Genomic DNA, 24,081 nt, shown 5'->3' with positions numbered 1-24,081 from the left:
CGGAAGTGGCGCTCAGGACCCCGGGACAGCGCGGCAGCTCTCTTCAAAGCGGCGCCGGGCGTTGATACCCGTAGTCGCCGCCATGAGTCGCAACTACAACGATGAGCTGCAGTTCTTGGAAAAGATCAATAAAAACTGCTGGCGAATCAAGAAGGGCTTCGTGCCCAACATGCAGGTGAGACGGGGGGAGCGAGAGCCGGTGGCGGGGCCTTCCCGCCGGGGGCTCGCGGCGCCTCAGCCTCCCGCCGGGCCTCCTCGCCCTCCCGTTGCCCCACGAGCGCCGGGGCCGCCCCAACCCCGTCAGAGCCCCTCTCACCCCACCCTCTGGCCTCGGGACCGGGGTCCCGACCCCGTCTCCCCGCTGAAGGGTCTCCAGACCACGTGGACGAGCAAAGCGGGGTTTGTCTAGGCGGGTTCCCAGCAAGTGCGAAGGCGCCGTTGGCAGGCCCTTTTCACACATGAGTGTCACAAACGCCCCGTACGAGGCGCTCCATTCCCGGGCTTCGGGGACGTTCGTTGCCTTTGACGAGGTGGCGCGGCCAGTCCGGGGTAGAGTTGCTGGGACTGGAACTCCATGCCTCCGCGTCCTGCTGGTCATGTGACCTTTACAGATGCGGGTTCGCCCGAACCAGATGGTAGCGTTCGCTGCTCCGCGTTGGTTTTTAATAAAGCGGTTTTGTTCCTCACGGCAGGCATGGGGGTGACACTGGTTAACAGATGGGTGCAGGTTTCAGGTGCCCAATTCTACGCGTCATCTGTGCCCTGCATTGTGTGTGCACCACCCCAAGTCAAGTCTCCATCTGTCACCATTGGTCCCCTCTTCACCCTCTTCTGCCTCATTCCCTAGAGCCCCTCCCGCAGTCACCACACTGAAACCCATCGATACTGTACAAGCACAAGAACACCTTTGGGCAGTAAGAGCAATTGGAAGACTTTTATCACCTGTCCAAAGTGTTTTACCTGTTACATTCTTAAAGGTGGCCTTGAGAATAGGAGAATGAATAAAACCATTGGTGAACCTTTCAAAATACTACATTTTTAAGAGATACAGTTGACCCGTGAACAACTCAGGTTTGAGCTGCATGGGTCCATTTATACATGGATTTTTTTTTTTCAATAAATACTATGATTTCCTTTTCTCTAGCTTACTTTACTGTAAGAATATAGTACTAGTACATATACAAAGTACATGTTAACTGTTCACGGTATCAGTAAGGCTTCCAGTTAGACTATTATTCGTCGTTAAAAGTTTTTGGGGAGGGGGTTCAAAAGTTATACACAGATTTTCAACTACTTGGTTGGGGGAGGGGTTTGTCAGTGCCTTAAACCCCCACGTTTTTCGGGGGCAACTGTGTTTAAGGATGGGAACATCTTGTACTTTGTTGTAGGAAGTTTTCTGCTTGTTTAAGGTAATGTGAAAGTATTTTATAAAGAGTAAAGCAAAATGAATATTGCATACAGTATTTGTATTCTATCCAGTGTCTGTATGTCATGTACATGTGCTCAGACATAGTTCTTCATTTTCTTTGGTACCAGGTTGAAGGAATTTTCTATGTAAATGATGCTCTGGAAAAATTAATGTTTGAGGAATTAAGGAATGCGTGTCGAGGTGGCGGTAAGTGCATTAGAATTTTATATGTGGTCAAGTATGTCTTTCCTGTAGCCTGAAAAATATGGTAATTCAGATAATTATTTAAAAGTACAGAAATATTGTCAAGAAACGACCAAGACTTGAAATGAGACCCAAAAAACTGTTTTTAATTTGTGCTTATATTGTTAGCTAACGGACCTTGTAGAAACCAGTTGGATGGAACTGCTTGGTTTTGAAGCCAACTTTGGATAATAATAAGAGCTATCATTTATTGTGCATTTACTGTGTGCCAGGCACTTTACCAGGTGCTTAATTTAGGTTATCTCATGGAATTCTTAGAGGAATTCTAAGAGGAAGATACTATCTCCAGTTTAAAGATGTGCAAGTCAAGGTTCAGTGAGGCTAACTAATTTTAATTGTCAGAGGTTGCACAACCTCTTGGTGACAGAGTCAGATTTCAGACCCAGAAGTAACTGATTCCAAAGTCAGTATTCTTAACCAGTACACTGATTAGCCTTAATTAATTCAGTTATCTCATCTATAAAGGACATTTTATTACACCTATTTTGCAGGATTACAGTGAACTTATGAGATAAATGTAAAAAGCTCTAATAGTAATGGTGGAGTTGATATCTAATGTTAATCCTTTTATTTTTTAGATCAACAAACTTAGTCCCACCTGCCTCCTGCCACAGTATGTTCACTTGCCTAAAATGACAGCGACCAAGGGACAGAACTGGAGCTAGAATAGAACCCCAGTTCCCTGACTCTTAATCCCGTGTTTTTTCAACTCTACATTGCCCCTCTTTGTCACTTAGAGTAAAACCAATATTGATGTTTTTTGATAAATAAGGTGAACTATGAAAGAATACATTTTTTTATATTGACAACATAATGTTTAATAATTGTGTTTTACATTTCCCAGTATTTTGCAAACAACCTTCCCTGGTTTGCACAGAACACTGACAGGTGTTTGTCATTAGTCTGGTCGCCCTTGCTACCTCTCTGCGCAGGGGTCCTCAAACTTTTTAAACAGGGGCCCAGTTCACTGTCCCTCAGACCGTTGGAGGGCCGGACTATAGTTTAAAAAAAAACTAGTCGGCTGCTAAGCAACAGGCAGCAGCAGCAAAAAAACCCGGCAGGCCGGATAAATGTTTTCCCCTGGCCGCATGTGGCCCACGGGCCGTAGTTTGAGGACCCCTGTCTCTGCGCATGTGCTGCCATCTAAAGAAGCTGCCTTCACACTTCCATCTCAAATGTCCTTTTATATTGTTTTAGTAGCCTTATCACTTCCCTTCATGTAACGCAACCTAGAAATGTACAAATATACTTACTAAAAAGCAAATGTGTCCTCTAATTTTGGATTTTTGTCTTCAGGTGTTGGTGGCTTCCTGCCTGCCATGAAACAGATTGGCAATGTGGCAGCCCTGCCTGGGATTGTTCATGTGAGTCCATGTTCAGAGCTTTAATCATTTATATTTTCTCTTAGTCTAAAAGTTTGTTGAATAGACAAATGACCATGCCTAACTCTAGTGGTGTCATTTAGACCAGCGGTCGCCAACCTTTCAGACCTCGCAGACCACCGGTTGGCGACCACTGATTTTGAACATCTAGAAATAACCCTGGGACATAAAGAAATAATGGGCCTGAATAATATCACAGATTCTGGTTGCAGCCTATAAGCGTTTGAGAACTTTGGAAGTAGTTTTTAATGTGTTCTTGTTTTTTTGTCATTATACATCATTTTTCCTGGATTAGTATACACCACAACTGTAGTTTTCACTTGCCCCATTTAAGAGAATGATTGGAGAAGGAACGGAAAGAAGTTTAAGGGTTGGGATTGAGAGGGAGAGAGGACAGTATAGCTTTCTGGACATGACTGAAAAAAAGGGTAGTGATGAGGCAGAAAATTAGTTACAATACAGAGCAACCAGTTGCAGTCCAGGAACCGGGGGAACCAGAGAAGGCTCCAACCCAGGAATGAATGAGGGGAGTGAATTAATGGAGCCCCAGTGACCTGGAGCTCAGGCCTCGGGCCCCAACAGAGGTGTTCTTACTCATTCTCAAGATGCTTGTTCTGGCCTTCAGGCTGTGGACTGGGTGGGGCCTCTCACATGACCCTGACCTCTCCCCCCAAAGGTCATTCCTCCCCTCCAAGCCATTCTGCGCAGACAAGGGGCCAGACCAGCATCCTGCTCAGGTTTCCCGACCTGTGCCGCCTTAGGCCTCACCCCTGCGTCTCCCTGTCTGCTGAGGGTATCACAGGGATGGTGGCCTGGGCCTCTTGCTCCTTTTGTTTAAGGGAACAAGTAAAATAAATGTTATTAGCTTGTACAGGAAAAAAAAGAAAAAGGTAGTGAAGGCAACAGAGATAAAACTGGATGGTATAAGTGGGCCCCCACTGCAGTCTAACGTTCAGATTCCATCATTACAGGCAGATGTTAAAAATGATTCCATTCTACAGACATTTTTTGAGGTCTTAATGCCAGTTTCTATGCTGGGCAGTGGGGAGGCAGGGATAAAAAGACAGGGCTTATGGATATGAAGAACTCACAGGTGTCTGGTATCTCCATAAATCCTCACCCTGTTTTACCTGCATTCCTCCTGGATCAGGATCCCTTTCTAGGTCCCAGATGTAGAAAGTATACAGTATGCATACCATTAAATGGATTACATTTGTCTGTGATTGCTTAAATACCAAGGACCTATATAAATCGGGTATTTCTCTCCTTTTAACCTGACATGACCACAACTTGTCAGTATCTATCTTTTGATGCCTTTAAAATGTGATAGCACATCAAAGGTAGTCTGTGGTCCACTTGTTATCATGTTATACTGAGGCTTTTCTGTTTAGGTTTCCTTAGTTAATGGTCAGACTTTATAAGAAGGATTTTCTCCACTGTACTAACTTCGTGATTACGAATGTTTACACCTAATTTTCACCAATAGAGAATATTTTATGAAAATAGGATCTTGATTTGGGTAAGGCTTTAGCTTGCAGCCTCTCTGAGAATTAGTATCAGGATCATCAGGCAACCAGAGTGCCAGGTTAAAAAAGCTGTATTTCATTCTCTAACTCTCTTTCAGCGATCTATTGGGCTTCCTGATGTCCATTCAGGTTATGGGTTTGCTATTGGGAATATGGCAGCCTTTGATATGAATGACCCTGAAGCAGTGGTGTCCCCAGGTAAGGTGACTGCATGCTGCTGTCAGTGTGTAGCTCCTCTCAGCGTATCATCGCCTCGGTGAACCAGAGCATGGCTGCTTCCTGTGTGCTTCTCTGTCTCACCCAACACTATCACTTCTTTTCCTCGTTTACTGAGAGAATTAATTGTGGACACTCAGAGGCTCTTAAAATATCAAGTAAAGCATATAGTTATGAGAATGCTTCAGGCTCTTACTATATGCCAGGTGCTATTCAGACATTGGCTACAGAACAAACACTTTCCTGGCAAAGTATGTACCTTTATGTCACAGTTACCTCTTGGGCAAATTGCAGCATCATTGTAAGGATTAAATGAGTTAAGCTGTGGAAAATACTTAGAACAGTGCTAGGCACATAGCAAGTACCCGGTGTTTGCTTTCATTGTCATCATATTCACCTCCAGTGGTATATGTCTTTCCTGCTGTGTGTGCTTTCACTGAAAATAATTCACATCAGAATCTGGGGGGGGGGGGGGGGGTGTAAATTACATCTTGAGAGTTTTGCCTCTGGCACTGGTGAACATGGATGTTTCAGATAAATCCCTTGCTGGGAATAACAAGGAAGGCTAGATTTAAAAAATTTTGAAATCTCTTTGAGAGCTTGGGAAAGCTATTATGGCAGCAAGGATTTGTGAGGCTACAATCCAGAGACAAAAGTACAAATGCATGAGCCCCACATTAAATACTGGTTTTCTTGAGGTAATGGCAGCTTTCACTCAGTAAGGATATAGAGCAGGGTGGGCAACCTTTTTGTGAGTGCATGCCAAAACCAGCAAAATCTCTGACTCAAAATTCTTCTGCGTGCCAACCCTAATTTTTGAGAACATGTTATGCCTACTTGATATCTCTTAAGGTGTACGTATGTGAAAAACCTTGAAGAAATAATAAAATTCATTTGAACGACAAAAACACAGTATATGATGATGAAAGATACACTTATTTTTTAATGTATACATGTACACTGATAGTCCGACAGAAAACTTTATGACTTCGTTTGATATATCAGTGGGACTTTTGCTGCTGCATCACTGATGACAGAGATTTTACATCAGGTTTATATTTCGTGACCTTCAGAGATATGCACGAGCTACTACTTTCATCTGTCAGGCTACTCCTATTACGAGACTTAACAGAATTCATCACTGAGAACAAAGATTCACAAGCGTATGTGGATGAAAACATGGAGAATAACGCTGTTGCAAAGTTTTTTAAACAGAAAAAATTTTCTGGAATGGCATTCCAAGTCCTCAATAGTTCGTTTTCAACACTATTGAAATTGTTCTTCCCCAATCTCGTCAATCCATGTCTATGGTCTTTAAGATAATTGTTATGTAAAATTATTTATTTATCTAAGATGCAGCTACACTGAATTTATCTGAAAAATAAGAGAGTCGATATTAAGAAAAAAATTGTAAATGGAAGATTATAAGAAAGGGTTTCGCGTGCCAGCAAAAGTTACTGGTGTGCCATTTTTGGCATGCGTGCCAGGGGTTGCCCACCCCTGATATAGAGGATTTGAACAATGCAGTTGACAAATTTGACACCTTAACCTCTGATTTACATTCATGGTTGTGTGTATACAGCCATTCCAGTGCATCTCAGAACCATAGAAAACACATTTTTTTCAAGTGCACACAACAAGGAATCTAATGAAACAAAATAAACTGGTGAATAAAATAGAACCAGAGGCATGGAAACAGGGAACAGACTGATGAATCTCAGTGGGAAGTGGGGAGAGGAAGGGCGGGAAGAGATTAACCAAAGAATTTATATGCATATATGCATTACCTATGGACACAGATAATAGGGCAGTGAGGGGCTGGGGCAGGGCAGGATGGGGGCAAGGAGGGGGGGGAAAGAAGGACATTGGTAATATTCTCATCAGTAAAGATTTAAAAAAAAAAAAGCAATAGAATTCATAAACTTCAAACAAGAGTGATCAAGGAAAGAAACATAATCCACATTTTAATCTCTGGTCTAGATGTTATTCATTGTTCATTATTGCCTCTCTGGCCCACAAAGTACCTTTAGTATGTCAGTTACTTTACATTGTTTTGGTATCATCAGACTTTACCCACAGAGAACCCCTTTATTGGCCACTATAAAAAGTTACTTTTAAAAGAATGGCTGTCTTTAAACCCTCATCAGTGATGGGCAACCACAGGTCACAATGCCCAACTGCCTGATTTTCTTAATAGTTGACTGACTTTTCTCTGTTTTGTAGGTGGTGTCGGATTTGACATCAATTGTGGGGTTCGCTTGCTAAGAACCAATTTAGATGAAAGCGATGTCCAGCCTGTGAAGGAGCAACTTGCCCAAGCTATGTTTGACCACATCCCTGTTGGGGTGGGATCCAAAGGTGTCATCCCAATGAATGCCAAGTAAGCGCACAAGGTTCTAATAAATGGAGTGAGAGAAATAATGCCCATAAGACCCTCACAATCATTTCCAATTCAGGACACTTAGGAGATGGGGATTGTTCACCTCTTTACAGGAAGTGGAATGAATTGGTTTTTTAAGCATAAGGTCTAGCCCACTTTGAAAAGCATGCCTGGAACATATAAATAAATACTCATTTTTATAAATTTTTAGGTAGGAATTTTGTCCTATAAATAATGTTTGGAGTGGGCTGTAGCAGGCAGGAACATTGAACACTGCAATTTTTCCTGGCACTGTTTTGGAAGACATCTGTACCTTAGATGAAGATCAGAGAGAGCTTTTTCCTTCTAGGGGTTTTAATGTATGTGCATCTTGACTTCTAAATGCAGGTGCAGTAAAGCCATATTGTACTTCAGTGAAGGTAGGAATAGAGCTTAAAACCTGTGTCGCCTAAGGACATTTAGATAGTTTTATGTATTACTTGACTAATTTTCCATAAATTATTAATGAAGGCAGGTAGCTGTGGTAAAGTTAATGGTAGTGACATCTGAGTATGGTCATAAATCTTTGGCTGCTTGATTAGCACCTCATGGAATGCAGGATCAGAGAGGCAAATTTAATGTAAATAAGATTTGAAAACTATAAATAAAGGGCTATGTAAATGTCAAGGAAGAACTGTAATCATCTCTGATGTAGCATTTACTGTTTTATATTGCAGTTATTTATGAAGCTGCTTTCCTCAGAAAACTTTAAAGTTGCTGAGAGCATAAACTTTCTATCTGGCACAATGCCTGGTACACAGGCGATAGTTGGTAAATGTAGCTTTTCCTCTACCCTTTGAGATTTTCATCATCCCTAGGTTTTGATCTGCCTTGACTGTGAAATGACCAGCACCTTATTGCTCCCTCAGAGACTTGGAAGAGGCCTTGGAGATGGGTGTGGACTGGTCGCTAAGAGAAGGCTACGCCTGGGCCGAAGACAAGGAGCACTGTGAGGAGTATGGAAGGATGCTGCAGGCTGACCCCAATAAGGTCTCCGCGAGGGCGAAAAAAAGAGGCCTTCCTCAGGTAACACTCACTTTGGAGGGGGACATGGTAATATTTTTCATAGTATTTTTTTGGTGGTGGTGGAAAAAAATGTGTCTTCTATGTAGGAAATACACATCCCCCGGTTTTTCAGAGTATATCAGAATGAGCACAAATTTGTTTGTGCTTCATTCTTACTCTTTTAAAAAGTTATCAGGATCTTGCCAATTTTCATAAGATAAAACAAGATACCATGAATTAGTGGATGGGAAAAAATGGGATCAGGCTTAAAATGTATGCTAAAATTGCTTTGACAATCTAAGATTTGGCTGAAAGTTTTCTCATATCTAAGATGAAAAGAGATGCCTTGTCAATTATTGGTATCCATGAGATAAGAATATACCAGATATTACAACTAATTTTGATGGCTTTGCCAGTAATTCACTGTGACCTTGGGCAAGTCTTTTTTGCCTATTTGGGTCTCATTTTCTCATCTGAAAATTGGGATAGTTAAAGCTAGGCAACTTCTAAAAACTCTTCAAGCACTGCCATACTCTGGTTTCCTAAATCATCTATTAGCTCCAGTTAAGGGACATAGACTTTCAATGATGGATAATGATGTCAGTGAACTCATAGTTGTTCATCTCCAAACTTGACCCTTCTCCCAATAATGTTTAAAATGTCATTTGAGCCACTTAATGGTATGGTTTTTGGTTTATGAAGCTTTTGATATGTGTGTGCCTCAAGCAGATGATACAATAAACTTCAGGAGCTGCTCTGCCTTATCTCTGTTGTGTGGACTATTGCTTAAAATGAGTGAAGCATTTCAAAAGCTTAGAAATATTTTTGTTACATAAAACACTATTTGTGTGATTGTTTTCTTGTTTTGTTATTGTTTGTTTTTTACCTATTTACTTTTAAATGGATTTTTTATCAGATTAGAAGCTATTTTACCAGACATTCTTGTATTTTCAGTTGGGGACCCTGGGAGCAGGTAACCACTATGCAGAAATCCAAGTTGTAGATGAGATTTTCAATGAGTATGCTGCTAAGAAGATGGGCATCGACCATAAAGGACAGGTGTGCGTGATGATCCACAGTGGAAGCAGAGGCTTGGGCCACCAAGTAGCCACAGGTATATTCTGGACCTAGTTTTTTTCTTTTTTTAAAATATATTTTTATTGATTTCAGAGAGAAGGGGAGAGAGAGAGAAACATCAATGATGAGAGAGAATCATTGATCAGCTTGCCTCCTGCATGCCCCTCTCCCCCCGCCCCCCCCCCCCCCCCCCACTGGGAACCTAGCCCACAACCCAGGCATGGGTCCTGACTGGGAATCGAATTGTGATCTCCTGGATCATAGGGTGATGTTCAACCACTGAGCCACACTGGCTGGGCTGGACCCAAATGTACGTTTTATGGGGAGCTATATAGAGATTTCAGAAAGAAAGCTCTGTAGCTATCCTGTGTAGATTTTTACCCTGGTTCTTCTAACTAGACCTTGAACAAATTAACTTCACTAGGCCTTAATTTCCTTGTCTGAAAAAAAAAAATGGGAATAATAATTATTTCATATGGTGTTTTCATAGGAGATTAAATGAAATATATGTAAATTATTTACATCAGTGTCTGATGCTTGGTACTCAGTAAATGTTGGCTCCAGCTATTTTGTTGTCCTCTTAAAATTATTATCTGGCCGAGAAAGAGCAAGAAGGACCTTAAATGGGGAATTTATGTTGTAGACATAATATAACAAATATGTATTAAATTTACGTACTGATTAGGTGTTACAGTGGATTCTGTGATGGAATAGGCAAGAACTCTGCCCTCACATTGTCTCATGAGAGAGATGTGATGTTCATTACAAAGAAAGGGTAAAGACAGAAGGTAGTGATGGATTAAATATTATAGAAGAGATAAAAGAAAAACATGCCAGTATTTCAGAAGTGGCTTCATGGCCACATAATGTTTGCAGTTTGGACAGTCATAAACAAAGGACACTCATGACCAAAAGGCAGCATGAACAAAAATAGGAAGCAGGGAAATAGTAGGAAGATCGCTCTGAATACTTAATAGAATGTTTGAAAGGATTTATGAATATATGAAAATTTATAGAGATATGGAAATTATTGTGAACTTTAAATTGCATATTATAGTTCATCCTTATATGTACATTTCATCCTATGAGAATTTAATAATTTGTGCCAGCCTGACCCCTTAAAATATTTCATGTAGCAAATATATGGAGCATTTACTAGAATTTTTTAACTTTATGCTGAGTTCTTCTCTACACTTGTCATGAATTTGATTTTCCTCCAGGTCTGGCAACTTGTATCCAGTTCTTTTACACTAAGTCACTAAAAATTATTTTTAAAAACCATGATGATATAAAATGTTTACTACTTCTGTTCTTAATTCATTTACATGCCAGTAAAGGAGTAACTAGTACATGTTGTTGCTGTGCGTGTAAATACCTTGTTTCCCTTATAAGTCCCTGGAGGGCAGATGTTGTCTTTGTAGCCCACTTAGCTTGTGTCACAGTTCTGATAGAAAATAGTCTCAATAATATATCTTGACCAAGCCAATAGATGAACTGAGAAACACTTCAAAGGGAAAGTTGTATTTAACTTCTTTTTTTTATAGAATGGGTTTGAATGTATCGTACCTTTCTGTAAGAAATCTGAATTATTTCGTGAAAGCTGGCTGGTTTGGACTTGCTACTCTCTTGTTCCAGATGCCCTGGTTGCTATGGAGAAAGCCATGAAGAGAGACAAGATTATAGTCAATGACCGTCAGTTGGCTTGTGCTCGAATCGCTTCTCCAGAGGGTCAGGACTACCTGAAGGGAATGGCAGCAGCTGGGAACTATGCCTGGGTCAACCGCTCTTCCATGACCTTCTTAACCCGTCAGGTACTTGAAGTTGCTCTTCTGTTCCAACTTACTCATGATGAAGTTAAGTGTAGCTTTAAACAGTGTAGTCAAATCAGGGTTTTGGAAAATGTGGTTTTGGAAATTTATATAATAAATATTTAAAATATTGGCACTGTAAGCTTTTGGTATCTCCTTAAAATAAATAAGCAGACTATCAGGTGTGGGGAATGAGGGAAGAAAGAAGCCAACATTATTCCTGGAATTTTCCTTGAGCCTGGAGAGGCTAGAAGTACCATTCACTACGATTCAGAAGGCTGAGGAAGAGTCAGTTCTGAAGGGAGGGGTCAAGAATAGTCAAGAAGCTTTCCAGCCAAACTTGGAATTTATGGAATGGAATTCCTAGGTGGTCTAAAAGACAGTTTTTACCTTTACGTGAAGATGAGTAATACTACTGTTTTTGAACTCTTAAATCCCTCGCTCCCTTCCGGAACAGACTCACTGGGATTAGCAAGATGAGTTTTGAAGAGCTGGTTCTGGCTGCATTTAACTTAAGCTTTTTCTTTTAGGCTTTTGCCAAGGTATTCAACACAACCCCTGATGACTTGGACCTACACGTCATCTATGATGTTTCTCACAATATCGCCAAAGTGGAACAGCATGTGGTGGATGGAAAGGAGCGGACCCTGTTAGTACACAGGAAGGGATCCACCCGAGCTTTCCCTCCTCACCATCCCCTCATTGCTGTTGATTACCAAGTACGTGCTAAACCATTTGTGGTTTCAGGAAGTGGGTGCATGACTTAGGTAGTTCTAAAGATGGTTAATTTAAATAGGAAAACAGCAGTTATGAAAAGAAAATCTGTCATCCATGAAAACTGATTTCTAATATCTGAAGCAGACTCTCCCCATCATCTATACTTTAGATTCTGTTTTTAAGTACTTTGAATGATTGGAAGACAGGATTAAGATTAAACTCAATCTGTTTCATTCTTTTTATCTTTTTGGTGTCTGACTGTGATGGAGTTAGAAAGACCTTAACCCACTCCCATTTCACAGATGAGGAAACTGAAGCCTGGAGAGGCAGGTGCCTCACTGGGATGGTTCCTCCTAATGACCTTGCCCTGAATGCTTTGCTCTTGCATTCAGTCTGCCTTCTGCTGCCTTACCGGTCTTCCCATTTTTATTCCCTTCATCTTTCCTCCCTTCTCTATTATCAAAGAATCAAAATAATGTCAATATAGTTGTAGAGAAATGCAATTAGAAGCTCAGGTTTCTCCCACAATCCTCCAATATAAGAGGCAATTTAAATCTCAGGCATAAAAAGCTCATGCTTTTCTGAATTTTAACATGTTTCATCTGTGTGCATCCTCAGCTCACCGGACAACCAGTGCTCATTGGTGGCACCATGGGAACCTGTAGTTACGTTCTTACTGGCACTGAGCAGGGCATGACTGAGACCTTTGGGACAACCTGCCATGGAGCGGTAAGGAAAATAAAAACTTACTTAGAAATGCTCTCTTCTGTTTAGTCATTGTTTTGAATTTTAAGAGGTAAATGTACTTGATTGAGCATTAACAAAGTTGAGGTTTGGGTCTTGTCGTCTACCTGAATTTATCCCCATAATATATACTGTCTGGTGAACCAACCGAAGTCATCTATTATCTCTACTAGCAGGGTCATTGTCAGGCCAGCAACTATTTCTGATTTCTGCAAGTCCACAAAATCCAGACCTCAGTCACACTAGCCTAATTGGTACAACTTTAACTGATGCAGGTTTACCTCACAAGTTATCTCTTTCACCGGGCCTAGTCATTTTCATAATTTGCCCCTTACGGGTGGGTCCAGTCAAGATTTGTGGGATATGCCCTATTTGCAAATCAGAGCCTTTGGGTAGACTGCATAATTATATCAACATATTGCCTCTTCTAAGCAAGGCATTGGTAAACTTTTTTCTATAAAGCAACAGACTAAATATTTTAGGTTTTGGGGGTCATATGGTCTGCGTGACAGCTGTTCCATTGTGCCATTGTAGTGGAAAAGCAGCCATAGACTGTACATAAATAAATGGGCATTGCTCTGTTCCAGTAAAATTTAATTTACAAAAACAGCTGTGGTAGGCCAGATTTGGCTCGCAAACCAGTTTGCCAAGCCCTGTGCAAGCCATTAGCGTGCTTGGCTAGTGCTGTAGTAGAAAATAGAAGCTGTCTAGAATACCCTCACATAGCACAAACTGTCACAAATATGTTTTAATCCTACTCTTTTCTCTAATCCTTTTTCATTTCCAGCTGCCTCCCAACTCCTAATTTTAACCCAGTAATCAAAACCAGTATGACGTGTCATACACACAAGCATCGTCTGGGGTATTTTTTATTGTCACGCTTGGGGAGGGGAGTTTTGCTCTTGGCATCTGGTGGGTGGAGGTGAAGGATGTTGGTAAACATCCTACAATGTACAGGACAGCCCCCACAACAAAGAATTATCTGGTCCAAAATGTCAGTAAGGCTAAGGTTGGCAAACTTTTAAACCATAAAGAGTACAAAGATTTTGTTACAGCAGACATACTGTTTACAATTAAAAATTAATGTGTTCATATTGAGTTGATAACAGTAATGAGAAATACAAAATTAAATTTATAAAGTGAGCCGAAACCGGTTTGGCTCAGTGGATAGAGCCTCAGCCTGCGGACTGAAAAGTCCCGGGTTCGATTCCGGTCAAGGGCATGTACCTGGGTTGCGGGCATATCCCCAGTGGGGGATGTGCAGGAGGCAGCTGATCGATGTTTCTCTCTCATCGATGTTTCTGACTCTCTATCTCTCTCCCGTCCTCTCTGTAAAAAAATCAATAAAATATATTTAAAAAAAAAATTTATAAAGTGAAGTTCATTTCTTTCCCAATCTAGGGCCGTGCATTGTCCCGAGCAAAATCTCGACGTAACTTAGATTTCCAGGACGTCTTAGACAAATTGGCAGATATGGGAATTGCAATTCGTGTTGCCTCACCCAAACTGGTTATGGAAGAGGTAAGTGACAAAACCTTACTTTTTAATAACTTTATTTTTTTCTCTGATTTTAAGAACAACACAAGTTTAATTAAGAGATTTTAGGGAATACAAAAAAATCTAGAATTCCACCAACCAGAGATAACTAACTACTCTTAGTATATTTTTTACCTGCATATTTTACAATATTTTTATTCAGTTATTTAGCTAATACTTATTAAGCATCTGCTTTAGTTAGGTACTGTTTTAAATGCTAGGAATACTGCAATGAACAAAACTAACATAAATCCCTTCCTTATGAAACTTTCCAAAATAGTAAAAACAATAGTGCATTAGATAATAAGTACTACAAAGTAAAAATAGGAAGGGAGTTACGGAGAGATTGGAAGTGGGTGCAATTTAAATAAGGTATGGTAAGGTGATGCTTGAATGAAGAGATGAAAGGAGTGAGCAACAGGCTATGTGGGTATCTAGGGGAAAGCTTTACAGGCATAGAGAACAGCAGGTGCAAAAATCCAAGTGAGATTATACTTGGATGTTTAAGAAACAACAGTTTTTCAGAGTAATAGGGGATAGGGCCAGCAGCTGAGAGTGAGGACGAAGGAGAAAGTATGACATAATTAACTAAAAGAGAGAGAAAGTAATTGGTCTAGTGAAATTTTAGGTAATTTGCCAGGACAGCACCAAGGACACACTTGAGCTAAATTCAGTGGTTGGGGGTTGTCAGGTGCATTCAGTTGTAGAAGTGCAGGCATGAAGTAGTGGTTGGGTTACCTTTTATATGTTTACTAGAGGCCCAGCGCACGAATTCGTGCACAGGTGTGGTCTGGTTGGCAGGCCCCAGCCCTGATGGGGTTACAGGGGCCGATTGGGGACAGGAGGACCAAGGGAGGTTGGCCGGCCAGCCCTGCCCCCATTGGGCCAGTTGGCCAGCTGTAGTGCGCATCATAACGACCAGTCGTTCCGGTTGCTTGGCTTTTATATATATAGATTTTTTATTTTAGATAGAGAGGAAGGGAGAGGAACAGAGAGATAGAAACGTTGATCAGCTGCCTATTGCACGCTCCCAACTGGGAATCAAGCCCACACCTGGGCATGTGCCCTGACCAGAATTGAACCATGTCCTCCTAGTTCATGGGTCGATGCTCAACCACTGAGCCACTGGCTGGGCCAACTTGGGTTACCTTTAATCAGGGTTGCAAGTGCAGCACAGTGAATAAGAAGCAAGATTGTTGAGGGTGTTGCTAAGAGATTGTAGGTCTCATGGGTTTGCAGGATTACCAGAGAACACGATGGAGAGAGAGCTGGAAACCTAGGCTGTAATCACCAGCCTTGGAACAGATAATGAAGGACTTGTGATCATTGGTAATAAATTCTGGGGTATGACCCAGGGAGAGAATGGCCAGGGTAAGCATTTAAGGAACAGAAGTCAGTGAACTAAGAAGCCAGGCTACTGAAAGAATCCTCTTCCTCAAAACTGAAATCACTCAGAATTATAGCAGGAGAGAGTAACAGTGAGCAAGGGGCTAGAAATCTTCACAGAATGATGGGGAGTGATTGAGACTAAGAGATAATTGCAACAAGAAGAGGTAGTAGATGGTAATAAATGCTGACTGCAAGATTCAAAACTGGTAGTGTTTAGGGAGGAAGGAGGGAGAATGGTCTGTAAAGAACCAGGAAGAGCAAGGACACGTGTCCCACTCAGCCTAATGGCATGACCTAGTCTGAGAAAGAAGACAGCTACCATTTCAGAAAGTTGGAGGCAGAAGTAACATCCTCAGGGGAAATCCATGATTCAGCAAGAACGAAAAGGTGAAGGGAATGTTAAAGAAGGAAAGAGGGAAAGGATTTTGCACTTGAGTCAATGGAAGGAGTTGGAGAGACCACAGTGGAAAAGTCTCAGAAATCAGAAGAGAACAGAGATGGGCCAGAAGGGGGTATGTACAGAGCTGTGTACAGAGCTCTATGCGAATAGGTCTGGGAGACCTGAGCTGCTGTGTTGACGTAAATGGAGATAAAGGGTGTATGTGATGAGATTCATTCTAATGGTGGCAAAACAGTGAGTGTGGGTAGGAAGAAAGGAAGGGAGGTCTTGCTAGAAATCCGCAGAATTTGTGTGGGTACATATATACACATATATGCAAACACATACATAGTGTTAGTTATATATATGAATTTTATAACTCTCCCTTCTTGTGAAGATAATACATGTTAATTCCAGGAATTTTGACAACTACCAATAACTCCACCATCTAAAGATATTTACCACTAATAGGGTGGTTTGGTGCATTTCCTTCCAGTTGGGTATTAGTGTGCATGTTTCATTCAGTTGTGTTTGCTGCTTTTCTTAGTTATTCAAGTGATACATGTTCTTTAGGGAAATCTTGAGAAATTTCAAAAAAATATAAAACAAGATGAGAGTGTTTATCTTACTACCCCTTTACCAACATGAACTTAATCATCTTTTTAATCTTTGCTTATTTGATAGGGAGGGAAAGTCTCAGTATTGTTTTAATGTGCATTTCTTTAATTACAAGTGAAGTTTAACTCCATGTTTAACTCCACTCCTGCAGGCTCCTGAGTCCTATAAGAACGTGACGGATGTGGTGAACACCTGCCATGATGCTGGAATCAGCAAGAAGGCCATTAAACTGAGACCGATTGCTGTTATCAAAGGGTAGAGCCCTGACTGTGGCCATGGACTCCAATGCCCTTACTGAAGTGGACGTCGACCGAAATGCTCTTCAGATATCAGAACTCAGAGACCTGACAGGTTCCAAAGTGTGTTGCTGTAACCGCCCATTGCAAGTGGCTGATGGGGAGGCTGATGCCTGGGGAACCAGTGTTATAAAATCACCTTCTGGGAGGAGTCACATGGTCCCCATTTGGAAAGAGATGCATACACTTCCTCCCTGGTTGTCCACAGATTTTTAGGGAAACCTGTTAGTGGATGGGGGTGGTTCAAGAATCCACCTTACTCAGTCATACTAATCTGTAACCATCAGAATGAACTTCTTTACACCAAGCTCTTCTCTACATCCTGAGAGGTGTCATGAAGAACATTCTGTTAAATGAGGTTTTAGAATGTTTCTGCCCTCCTTTTGCCACTTCGTCCATTTATCCACTGTCTACCTCCTTCCCCTGCGCTGAGCAAAATCCTACCACTTTTACTGGGAGAGTATCCACAGGTCATGTCAGGATGTTAGATGATTGGCTGATGGGACACATTGAGGAGGGAATATGTGTGGCAGTGTGGGAATAGGGACCCAAAAGAAAAAGTAATTTTTCATAGAGTTGCTACCTCTCTCATTCCAAATATAAGGCAGAGTTTTGACTTAGTCTGCAAAATGGCATTGCTGGTATCTGTCATTAATTATGCCTGGTCTGGCAAACCTTTCTTAAATAATAACTTGCACTACAGCTGCAATACCTTTACATGGGTGATGGAATCATTATAAAAGCAGGAAACGGCCACATCTGTGATACTGGTTGCTCGGTGTTGACAAGTTGACTAGTTTTGTGCCACCTAATCACATTTCATGTTATGTACTGACACCTTCAAGATGTTAAAGTAGGTTACTAAGGCCTCAGTTGAATCCAAATAGCCAATAAAGAGAAAAGTCTAATAAAGTTGTAATAGGTTGTTTATATTTTGTGTTTAATATTTTATAGCTTAGGTCAATTAGTATTTGTACTTGTGTCACTTTGGTCAATGTTGATGTTTTCTGATTGTCTCCCAGGATGCTTTCAGAGACTCACCCTAAAAAATATTCTTACAACTCATCCCACAACTTAAAATAACTCTCCTCCCTCCCTCCCCCCACACCCCCATTGGACTATCTTCTCTAGATGCTATTTGGAAGGCTAGAGAAAAGCAGACTTCCTCTGTAAAATATATGATAGGAAATAACAGCATGGCTTTACTCTGAGCACTCAGTAACTTAAAACATTTTTTATGGTAGAGCTTGAAAGTTATCAATAAATATAAGTTAGGAATCAACATAATAATTATAGATTACTTATGCCTTCAGATTGGACCAGTAGCTGTACACAGAAGATGTAAGGGTACAAGTTACCAGTGAATGCTGGAGGGCCTTTAATTTAAAGATGAGAAACAGGCTCTTGGCAGGTGCTGGATTCTCTGGAGATGAGGCAACATTGGAGTGTCCATGTAGACTTCCTGTAACTGGGCTTGTCTAATGGTATGTCATTTGAGACTAATTTAAAGCAAGGTTTCCTCCCAAAACTAACTGATGTCAGTGCAAGAAATGCTACAGATTAACTTAGATACTTTCAGGTTTTTTAGACACTTTAAAATTCTTGACCAACTGGTACGGCTCAGTAGTTGAGAGTCAACCCATGAACCAAAAGGTCACAGGTTCAGTTCCTGGTCAGGGCACATGTCCAGGTTATGGGCTTGATTCCCAGTAGGAGGCATGCAGGAGGCAGACACTCAATGATTGTCTCTCATTGTTGATATTTCTATCCCTCTCCCTTCCTCTAAAAAAGACAAGTGTGGGTGGGAAAAAAAAAGTTACTCTTCAGAGAAGGGAGCGGGTAAGGGGAAATACAGAGAATAGTTTATGCAGTGGCACTTCTGCTTTATTAGCTTTTCCTATAGGTAGCATTTCCAGTGAAGTTGGCCCTATTAATGACCACAGAAAGTAATGGTTAATATTTTGAGTTCAAAAAGAAAGGTATAAACATTGTTTCCCTTGTTCTAAAGATGTTACTCTCCCATTTGAGGCAAAAAGCCACTTTAAAATAAATGTTCCAATGAAGCTGAAGTAGCCAGCTGTTTTTACTGCCCGGAATAAAAATACTCCATGCCTCTACATGTGCACGTAGCTAGGAGCTCCCTCTGATAAGCCCCTGTCGGGTTTATGAAGATGAGTCCTAATACTGTGCACATCTTGGTCCCTTTAAAAGGCCTCTTAAGTCAGCCGGTTTATAATTAATATTCTCAAAAGCACTGACATTCACACTGATGATGGGCTGTGATATTCCTGTTGTCTGAATGTAGTTAGGAAAACAGTTCATGAGACAGACAAAATATGGACACCAATTTTCTAATTTTGTGAGTTTCCTAGAGCAACAAAGAAGTGAAGGTTTAAAAACTCAACAAAATCTTGCAGATCTTAAGACACTCCCACTTTAATCTTCATATAACCTTTGAAAACTTGAATACAAGATAACATGTTTTTTAACTTTTCCTGTTTTTTCTGCTTAACACTTCATTTTTTTTTTCATGTTCACTATCAGGTTTTTCTCCTACTTCTGAAAATTGCTTGTCAGCATCATTGATGTTGCAGAAACATTCACAACCCTGTGCAAAACTCACACAGCCTATTTTGTCCTTATTTTCTACTCACAGTCCTTACTCTTTTTGCATCTGCTCCAATGCTTGACTATATGGGATTTTCATGTTGTCCAGAGAACATGACTTGTGCCCATCTTGATCAGTTGAGTTATGAAGATGCTGTTAATTATCCATCAGGCACCTTGGATCATGCCAAGTCATTATGCTAGATTCTGATCTTTAAAAGCTCTTGCTCTAAAACTAACATCTGAAACACCGGTGATCTAAGAAGATAATGTTACTAGGGGGCATGTTATAGAGAAGTGTGTGGTGACTCAAGTTCTACCTTGCAGATAGGTAGTAAGTGAACAAAGTGCCAAGCACTAGGTGATCACAGTTACCGTGACCAATGGTAGAATGAGCCATGTCTCTGGAAGGCAGAGAGCAACACAGCACCATCTCAGATGTTCCTGTCAAGAGTGCATGGCCTGAGTCAGCAAAACATCAGAGAGACCCACGTCGAGGATCCTCCTGCAGAATGAAAGTCTGTACACTCAAAACTGTCCAGGAAAGGGAAAGACTTAAAAATTGTTCCAGAGTCTGAAAACACATGACAACTGAAGGCAATATATATTCTGGATAGTATCCTGGACTAAATGGGGAAAACTGACCTTGTTGGGGCAGGTGGTGAGATTAGAATAGAATCTATAAGTGGGTCAGCAGTGGTGTGCCTTGGTTGATTTCTTGGTGGCAGTTACGCAGGGTAGTGCCCTTGTGTTATATTGTGATTAATAAGTAATATATTTGGTTGTTTCTGGCACAGAGTTTCTAAAACCCTTGGAATTTCCTAAGTGCTAAGAGGAATAAAAGTGTCTCATTATTCATAGCAAGTCCCTTTCAACTATAACAGTTTATACTAATGAGGTGATTTTTGGAAAGTCCCTAAGTATGGGGGCTGGTTGCCTAGAGAACCAACCTTGTGATTAGAAGGATGGAACATTCGGCCCCAACCCTGACATCCAGGGAGGGGAGGACTGGAGATGGACTTCAATCATCAATGACCAGTGATCTAATCAATCATGCCTACATAATGAAGCCTCCATAAAACAACACAAGGACCAGGTTCAGAGAGCTTCCACAACACATCCCAGTCCCTACAGGGTGATGCACCCCAGACTTAAGGCACAGAAGCTCCTGTGTTTGGGACCCTTTCAGACCTTTCTTCATGTGGCTGTTCATTCATATATATAATATCCTTTGTAATAAATCACAAATCTAGTAAGTAAATTGGTTTCCTTAGTACTGTGAGCTGTTCTAGCAAATTAATCAAATTAATCAAGGAAGGGGTCATGAGAACCTTTGAGTTACAGTCACTCGGTCAAAAACACAGGTAACCACCTGGACTTGGATTGGTGTCTGAAGTCGTCTGGGACTGAGCCCTTTACCTGTGGGATCGGAGGCTATCTCTAGATCAGTGGTGTCAGAATTAAGTTAAATTGGACACTCAGCCAGTGGCCACTAAAAATTTAAGAAGTGCTTGGTGATATTGGAAGAACACATGTCAGTCCTTGTTTGGAAGAAATGAGTGGCTCACTCATGTTTAAAGATTCAGAAAACAACTAATGATAATTAGTACTTAATTATTCAGAGTGGGCAAATGCGGTAAGGTAAAATATAAACAGGGAATGTGGGTGAATGGGGGTGTGGGGGCTCTCCGTACTGCTCTGACAACTTTTAAGTTTGAAATAATTTAAAAATTAACTTACAAATAATGATTTTTTAGAAGGATAATCTCCTATACAAAGTATTTATGGTAGGTCATTTGCCAGCAGGCCACCGCAGTTTTCTCCTATCCTGGGTTCCTCTGCAAGGTGGCTTTCCCCCATCAAGAGGTGGACCCTTCCGTCTCAGTCTGCACTGGCCTTGTGACTTGCTTTGACTTTCCCCCATCAAGAGGTGGACCCTTCCGTCTCAGTCTGCACTGGCCTTGTGACTTGCTTTGACCAAAAGAATGCAGACCCTCCAACGGCCTAGCAGCCTCCATTCTTTCCCTCTTGCTGCTCTGAGATTGGTACTGAAAGAAGCCCAGACCTCCTTGGGGACACAGGACCATAAAAAGAGAGACCATCTTAGGCCATCCAGCAATTCTATTTCTCTGATAATAAATCATGGCTGTTGTAAGTTTTGGAGTGGCTCATTACACAAATTAGAAAACCTAGCATATTACTGTTTCATTATACATAAGAATGTAATCAACATTAACTGCTGAACAGGAGTTTTCCTCAGTATCAATACAGTGGTTATATTTCTCTGCAAAGCTATCCCTGTCTTCCATTAGAGAATTGCTTTGCACATGGGTTAATAGTGATAGAACTTTCTAGTTGATGGAGATCTTATACCTATGTGGCCTCGTTTCACCTTTACTGTAAGCCTGTGAAGATGGAATAGGTGTTACTACCCTGAATTCTACTGATGAAGAAATAAGTTCAGAGAAGTCATGTCACTTGTCCAAGGAAACACATCCAGAAAGTGCTGAGGTCAGGACTGGAATCTTGGAATCTAGATCCTTTCTACTTTGTCAAGGTATAGCTGAAGTCGTGGGCCTTCTGTAAGAACACGTCCTCTCCCTCACATGTCAAACCAGAATTATATCAGGAAGTGCTCTCACGTTCCAAATCAACCTTGATTCCTGTGCAGCTAAATGGGTGTTGGGGGTGTGGGGGTCCCCTAAATAGCCAGGGCCCCAAGTGTACTTGATTCTACTTGTCCCTTGCTTTGTTTGTTTTGGTTTTTCCTAGGTGGGTACTGAGCTGTGAGTCTTCAAATAGGCTGTTAGGATCGAAAGTGATGTAGTCATTTGAATCTGCAAAGGACTACTTCAGAACAGTGAAAGAAGAGATGGTGGTTGAAAATAAGGGTGAAAAGTAATTGAATTGCAGAAATCCTGGTTTTATTTTTCTTAGCCATGATCAACAACTGAAACATACATATTTATGCTTGTTTATTGACTCTTCCTCTTCCTAATATTAAGCTCCATGTAGGCAGTCAGTACGTGCTTGCTGATTGATGAATGGATGGATGGACAGATGGATGGATGAAGACCAACCAGACACAGTTTGCTACCACCTGTCTGTGTGATAAGTACTTCGCCTCTCTAAGCTTCAGTCTCCTCATCTTTAAAATAGAAGTGATATATAATACCTACATCATAGAAATGTTGTGAAGATCAGATGAGAGTAGTACATTTAAGGGCCAGCCCGCCTTCTCATCGGTCCTCAGAAAATGTTAGCTAACGGGAAATTTCTGTCAATGGAGGTGTTTTAAGAGAGAACAGATACACTTCTGCCCTCTATGGTTTAATCCTTCATTTCACTAAAAACCCCCAGGGTTAAACCAGGTCATTTCCCAAGGCGCTTTCTGGTCCTATGACTCTGAGATAGGATTCCTTCCCCAGAGATTTCCACTGTCAGGGAAATGAGAAATGTCTTCAGAAGTGGCCCCTTCAAGGCTTGCTCTGTAGGCAAAAACCAGTTTGGAGAGTTTTCTCGTCTGGCTGCACCTTCTGCAGCATCTGCGGTTTCGCTCTGGCCCTGGTTAATGACAGCAAGTAACCCAACATGAAAAGGCCGCTGACAGGTTTTCACAAAAGGACGCAGCTAAATAGCTACGAAAGGATTAAAAACCAATCTCACCACCCAGACAGCCTGGGCATCAAACACACACATAACTCAGCGATAATAATCAAAGAGCTGGAAATAGTTCTATGGTTTCATGGACCAATAAAGAAAATATAAAGCAACTTTAGGCCCTCTGCCCTCTCCCAGCAGCCGGTCGGTCCGCCTGATGGGATGAAAGGGTTGGCAATGGCTGATAGGGCCTAGGGGCAGAGCCTGCCTTTTTAGCAATCACTCTGCAGGGAAGGATTCCATCTCAGCCCACATTTCCATCAAAAGTCATTCCCAGCGTGACACGTGGGCTTGTTACCCATTTCTGCAGATGACAGTGATAACCTTGAGAGCTTTGAAGAAAACTTTTGTCTAGACAGAAACAGCTCAGAACGCTTTTGAAAATGCACCATCTGACACATCTTGGTTGGCGTGCTTATAGCTGAGTAATGCTGACTCATCCTGTGAAATGCCTTTCCAGCTTGATAGGACTTGGCTCTCAAATTCAAGTTAAGGCTTATAGCACCTGGAGTCAGAAGAATGACAGTTCAGCGCAATGGTCCAGGGTTCAAGTTATGCTACTGACAGATCAGCAACTGCTGACCATAGAAGCAGATGATCCAGATGAATGAAGGATGCCTCAATTCCACTCTCCTCCAAGCACTATTCTTTCCTAGATTATCCTGTTCTTCCCTTGCCCCCAGAAATTTCACAAAGGGAAGAAAGTACTGAGGTACTATTTTCTTTCTCTCCAGCCCTTAATTCTTACTCTGCACTGGTTGCTCTGTTGAAGTTTTTCTATATGAGAAGAGGTTTTTGTTTTGTTTGTTTTGTTTGTTCGTCTCAGAAGCCACACACAAAACGAAGTAAATTATTGAGCATCTATTATTTGCTGCCAGACTCTTGGGCAAGGAGTATTGCATATATTAGCATTATCTCATACAATGAACACTGTAGAACTTTCCAGAGTTAGCTATTGTCATGAAACTATAAACTATAAAATATAAATGAGTCAAATTTAAAATTGTGTCATCACAAAGGAGACTTGTGC

At 41.3% G+C, this 24,081-nt stretch overlaps 1 protein-coding gene across 1 annotated transcript; it reads left to right on the top strand.

Moving 5' to 3' along the window:
* On the top strand, positions 1–17,703 carry RTCB (RNA 2',3'-cyclic phosphate and 5'-OH ligase). The gene is made up of 12 exons (XM_081085186.1): positions 1–175; positions 1,537–1,615; positions 2,969–3,036; positions 4,679–4,778; positions 7,020–7,176; positions 8,085–8,241; positions 9,175–9,334; positions 10,933–11,108; positions 11,636–11,824; positions 12,441–12,551; positions 13,968–14,087; positions 16,640–17,703. Exons 1-12 carry the CDS (start codon positions 83–85, stop codon positions 16,745–16,747), a joined length of 1,518 nt encoding a protein of 505 aa, XP_080941312.1. The 5' UTR covers positions 1–82; the 3' UTR covers positions 16,748–17,703.
* The last annotated feature ends 6,378 nt before the right edge of the window (positions 17,704–24,081 follow it).

Source organism: Myotis nattereri (genome assembly GCF_964212035.1).
Source record: "Myotis nattereri genome assembly, chromosome: 2".
In the NCBI taxonomy this organism is placed as follows: domain Eukaryota; kingdom Metazoa; phylum Chordata; class Mammalia; order Chiroptera; family Vespertilionidae; genus Myotis; species Myotis nattereri.
This window is presented reverse-complemented; position numbering and strand designations above follow the sequence as displayed.

Coding starts and splice junctions, on each gene's coding strand:
- RTCB (XM_081085186.1), top strand. CDS start 83: ATGAGTCGCAACTACAACGATGAGCTGCAGTTCTTGGAAAAGATCAAT. Junction 8,242..9,174: donor AAAAAAGAGGCCTTCCTCAG/GTAACACTCACT, acceptor TTGTATTTTCAG/TTGGGGACCCTGGGAGCAGG. Junction 11,825..12,440: donor TCATTGCTGTTGATTACCAA/GTACGTGCTAAA, acceptor GTGCATCCTCAG/CTCACCGGACAACCAGTGCT.